The sequence below is a fragment of the Cucurbita maxima genome, unplaced genomic scaffold (genome assembly GCF_002738345.1).
Source record: "Cucurbita maxima cultivar Rimu unplaced genomic scaffold, Cmax_1.0 Cma_Scf00019, whole genome shotgun sequence".
Taxonomy (NCBI): Eukaryota; Viridiplantae; Streptophyta; class Magnoliopsida; order Cucurbitales; family Cucurbitaceae; genus Cucurbita; species Cucurbita maxima.
In genome coordinates this window covers 1361268-1367021 of record NW_019272035.1, presented here as the reverse complement: position 1 = coordinate 1367021, position 5754 = coordinate 1361268, and the positions used below count along the sequence as shown (strand labels likewise).

General features: G+C 32.2%; 1 protein-coding gene across 1 annotated transcript in view; it reads right to left on the bottom strand.

The window, feature by feature from the left end:
* Nucleotides 1-1359, bottom strand: part of LOC111493675 — a 5020-nt gene extending 3661 nt beyond the window's left edge. Inside the window, exons 1-3 of the mRNA XM_023143479.1 lie at nucleotides 1218-1359; nucleotides 981-1123; nucleotides 766-872 (exon numbers count right to left, since the gene is read on the bottom strand). Of these exons, the coding sequence (XP_022999247.1) occupies nucleotides 766-872; nucleotides 981-1123; nucleotides 1218-1268 (301 nt within the window). The 5' untranslated portion in view covers nucleotides 1269-1359. The remainder of the gene's footprint in view (nucleotides 1-765; nucleotides 873-980; nucleotides 1124-1217) is intronic.
* Nucleotides 1360-5754: the final 4395 nt, after the last annotated feature.

Here is a 5754-nt window from a genome sequence, read left to right as displayed (position 1 = left end):
CAAAAAAAAAAAAAAAAAAAAAAAAAATCCAGACCAACAAAACGAGGGAGACCCCAAAAAAAAACTACAAAAAAAAGGACTCTAATTTGACGAAATCAAACTAAGGTTGTAATTACAAAAAGATCTAGTGACCGAACCCCACGAGAAGGCATTGTATCGCACCACCTTCCAATCCTCATCACACAACCTCCCCACCTCTCTGAAAATCCTATTGTTCCTCTCGAGCTAAGCTCTACATAGTATTGCAAAGAAGCTAGTTCGCTACAAAAAATTGCGCCTCACCCGAAAAGGTTAACTCGAGCACCTCCCAATCCTCATCACACGACCTCCCCACCTCTCTAAAAAACCTATTGTACCTCTCAAGCCAAGCTCCACATAATATTGCAAAGAAGCTAGTTCGACACAAAAAATCGCCCCTCCCAAAAAGATGAACTCGAGCACCTCCCAATCCTCATCACACGACCTCCCCACCTCTCTAACAATCCTATTGTTCCTCTCGAGCCAAGCTTCACATAGAATTGCAAAGAAGCTAGTTCGCCACAAAAATTTGCCCCTCACTCAAAAAGGTGAACTCGAGCACCTCCTCAATAAGGGTCATCTAATTTGCAGCTTTACCATCTCAATGTATAAATTGTAAGCAAGAAATTGCATAGAATTTATTATACCAATAGCATGAACAGATGGCAATGAGCAGAAGATTTCATAATTCTAGTGCAGGTATAAGCACAATGAAAAAGCATGATAAAGGAAAATATATGAATATACCAGTAACAAAGTAAGCATTCTCATAATCTGATTTCAGGATATTTAGAACATCATCAATGCCTGCAACTACAAATTCCTCTCCCTGATTGTCCCCAACTCCATTAACTCTGCAACACAGACACGGACCAGAATCGAATTCATATCTCTCCCTCGCATGTTCAAGAAAACTATTCATGCAACTACAAAGCGAGCGTGGATTTCAAGAACGAAATTACCTCTTACTGATCGGAGACGAGAAAAGCCTAAGAAGCTCTGTGGCTCCACTCACGGCGATTTTCACAATCGCAGATGCCTCTTTCTTCCGGCTACCATTAGAATTCTCCGGCGAGCTTGAGAAGCATCGTATGGCGGTTACCATCTACTAAACGAATGATTCAGAATGAATCGGAGAGAATTAGGAACAGAAAAGGACGGCGGGATGAAATGAAACCACGGGCCTAGAAGATACAAACCTTGGGGGATAGAGATGGGGGAAGCGGTGGGCAGTAACAGATTCCGGTCATTGTTCTCTTGGAGACAGTGCCTCCGGCGACGCTCAGCTCTTCTCCGATTTCGTCCAGCCAGTCCCGCGAAAGTTGCCATGTCACGCGCCACGTATAAGGGATTTAATTTTACTTTTTTTTTTTGTCGTTATTTTAAAACTCATAAATAACTTTAGATGGTAAATTTATTTCTTAAAGTTTTTCCTCAAATTATAACTTTGATATTTATACGAATATAATTTAAATTTAGTTAATATACTTTAACAACTTTATATAATATTTTCTTAAACGGTTCATAACAACCTAATTTCATTGCTAGTTGATATTGTCCGCTTTGACCCATTACGTATAGTCATTAGCTTCACGATTTTAAAACTCGTATATCGGGGAGAAGTTTCCACACCCTTATAAGGAATACTTGATTCCTCTCTCAAACCGATGTGGGATCTCACAATCCACCCCATTTGGGGACCAATGTCCTCACCGGCACACTATCCGGTGTCTCTGATACTATTTGTAACAGCTCAAACCCACTACTAGCAGATATTTTCAATTTTGGCCCGTTTACATATTATTATTAGTCTCATAATTTTAAAATGTATCTACTAAAAAAAGTTACACTGTGTTTCTCTTCAGAGACGTGGATGTCCCATCAGCCATCATTTCAATTCTTTAGAAAGTGTAAAGCAAAAGGCAATTATATATATTATTATCTATTTATTTATTATTATTATATGTGAATTATTGAAATAATAATAATAATAAAGCCTGAAATTGGTGTAATAATATGTTCTTAGTAATAATTTGAATTATAGAATATTTTCCTAATTCATATTTGATTTTTTTTTTCAATTTGAATCCATTATACTAAAATATTATAAAATTATAAAATTATATATATGACATCACAAAAAATAATTTATATAAAATATTCCAAAGTAGGGTCCACATAAAATTATGAAAGATCTCTACTTGTGGAAGTTAGAAGGCACGAAGGGTACAAAGGTAAAAAGGAGTAGCTAACAAGCATAATCTTTTACATTCAAGGACATATGCCCTTTACATTTCAAACTATTGAAAATCAAATTAGCTTGAAATATAAGCAAAAGTTGATAATGGAAGACATGTGACCCAAAAATGTGGGACACTTAGGACCAAAAGAACCCTCAGAAGGAAAGACGGTCGAATTTGAAGTATTTATCTGTTCAAAATTAAATTCTTTATAAGCAAGATTGATCATATCAAGCTATACTACATAAAATTGAAAGAAACTTAGTTTTTTTTACTAAAAGAAGGCACAAATGAAAACTTTTAACCTTACATATTTTATTACCATAATTAGCCACCGTGTATACGTAATCATAAAGTAAATAAAAATCTTAAAGTATATTAATGAAATATCATCGACCCAAAATTTGTAATTATGTGAAAATAAATGAAATCTTTTTTTTTAGTTCATATGACATGATTGAAGTGTCTTAGTTCATATAATAATGATTCGAACGGATATTGTTACAAAATGTTAGGTCATGTGCATGAAAGTAATGATGGTTTATGGGTAACGTTACGAGATGCATAAATACTACGAGCTTTCCTCGAGAAATGAACATTTGAGTATCACACCTGTTAGAACATAATTACTTGAAAATACTGATATTTAAATGAACTATTTGAAAAGATAAATACAATTTAAATTTTCGACCATTATATAAATTTATACTAAATGATTCCTTAAAAGGATTACAAATTTCAAACCATGTTTAAAAACAAACAAATTCAATAATTATTTTCATCCTCAAATTAGATTAAAAAAAAAAAAAAAAAGGTGGCAGGTCCAAGTCCACGTAGGCCTTCTGTTAACGCACGTCTAATTTCGGACAAACCGCACGTGATCACCACGTCTTTCAAAAGATCTCAGTCCTTTTTCCACCTATTTTCCCCACTCTCTCTTAGACGCGTGTTTTCACTCGCCAATCCTTGGATTCTCAACTCTTGTGGATAATAAAGATCGTCTTATCGGTGGGTGTTGTTCACGCGTTTGCCAGCTGGAAAAGGAATATTTTTGTGTCACTCTCCGTATGTAAAGCCAAAATATTTCTATTTCTTTTTTTGTTTTATAACATTTATTTTTCCATTTTTGATTTTAATGTTAAAATATAGTCTATAAGNAAAATAAAAAAGTCTAATGTGTAGGAAATGGCCGGTATCGCTCAGTTGGTAGAGCAGGGGACTGAAAATCTTCGTGTCACCGGTTCAAATCTGCTATTGACAATAAGGATAATGTGTAGGAAATGGCCGGTATCGTTCAGTTGGTAGAGCAGGGGACTCAAAATCTTCGTCTCATGGGTTTGCTATGAAAATAAATACGTCTAATGTGTCGGAAAGGAAATGACCGGTATAGCTCAGTTAGTAGAGCAAAGGACTCAAAATCTTCTTGTTACCGGTTCAAATCCTCACCGATCCCTGCCAGAACTATTAGAAAAGGAGGATTTTTTCAAGTTTATTTTGATTCATATTCACATGGGACAATCTTTCGAGTCCTATCTCTACGGGACATGATATCCAGCTCTAGCTTTCCTTGTATAGGGTGTGAAGTTAAGCCTATCATTCATTCAAATTTTAATTTTTAATATAAGTAAAATAATGCATATTTATTTATTTTCAAGATTAAAAGTTGAATTTAGTAAATTTATTTTTAATGGTAGATAATTAAAAAAATATGGATTCAAATTAATTTTAGGAAAACTCATAAATCAACTTAATCATATAACCACTCAAATCCACTGTCAGTTAGTAGGTTTTGTCCATTTTGGTGAACGATTCGTTATCTTCTCCAATTTACGTGAGATCTCACAATAAAATTTTCATTTATTTGAATTCAATTCAACTTAGATAAATTGTAAATAAACTCTAATAGTGGGGATTAGGTTAATACGAAAAGTTTATGTCAATCCGAGTATAGCTCAATCGATAACTTCATTAAATTCCATCTCAAAATCGATAATTTAAAAAAAATAGTTTTAGTTAGTACTAAAAGGGAAATATTTGAAATATATAAAATAAAGATTATAATTGAAATTTAATTATTAGAATATTTATTAAGGAATGTAATGTATAATGTAAAGCATGCATTATCATTCACGTGTTGACCGAATAAATGCGGCATCGTGCCTTGCCCCCACTTATTCCCAACTCCCTCCCTTTCTCTATTTTACGTTTTCCTCCTTTTTATATATATAATCATTCCATTCGTTCGAATTAGTTACAATACACGACTCTATAAAGGAAGAGTGACACACGTGCTATAATGTCCGAGACAAAAGGTCGTGATCCTGCAAGGGTGAACTAACTCAAAAAACTTGTACTCAATTCGAATTTTTAGTTGCAACTCACGTGCATAAAGTCGGAATCACTAGTAATCGTCGGTCAGCCATACAACAATGAATTCGTTCCTTGGTCTTATATATACGGCCTGTTATACTATGGGAGTTGCCATGTCGAAAATATTATTCCATTCATTAATATTTTAATTAAAATAAATTTTATATTTAATCATTTAAATTTTATTTATCCAAATTGGTAAAATCATAATGGTAATTTGTATTTCTTTTTATTATATTTTAGTTTTTTTTTTTCAATAAATAGCAATATTTGGATGCATCACGAGTTATATTATTATTATTATTATTATATTTTTTATTTTTTTATTTTTTTGCAGTCCATCTTCACTATACGGAACTTTCTAGAGGTCACCCAGCCTATAAAGTTAGTTCAAGACAAACCGTGCTTAATATTATAGTTTTTATAATTGAGTTACCTAAAGAAAGAATGTGCACTTTATAACATAATCACATTTTTTATAAGGGTGTAGAAACTTTGAGGTTAACGACGATATATAACGGTTTAAAGTAGACAATATCTACTAGCGGTGGATTTAGATTGTCACGTTCATTCATTTACCTGTCATTAGTACGAGATTTTAATCGGTTTTGCTCCCGGTTTTTTTTTTTAAAATTATTTTTCTTATATTTTTTTAAGATAAGATTTGAGAAGATGGTGGAAGGTTTTGCAACCTTGAATGTCTCTTTCTTTGTAAAAATAAAAAATAAAAAATAAAAAATATTAAAAATGGTCTCTTCATTTCTCATGTGGATATGTCAGCTAAAAGGAAGGCTTTAGAGAGAGAAAAAAAAAAACAGCCCATGAGAGAGAAGCTCCTTTTTTACTTTTTTATCTCCCACAGTGAACAGTAATTTTTTATTTTTATTTTTATTACTTTCTTTTTTCCTTTTCTCTTAAATTTTTCTTATTAATTCTTTTCAAGAAATACCTTTTTTCTCAAACCGTAAAAGTAAGGTTTGAAATATTAAGATAATGTACTATAGTCCTTATTTATTTTTATTTTTTATTTTTTAATTTATTATTAATAAATTTAGAATTTTATTGTATAATTTTTTTTAATGAATTAAGAGAATAAAAAGAGGTTTTTTTTTTTTTTTTTTTTTTT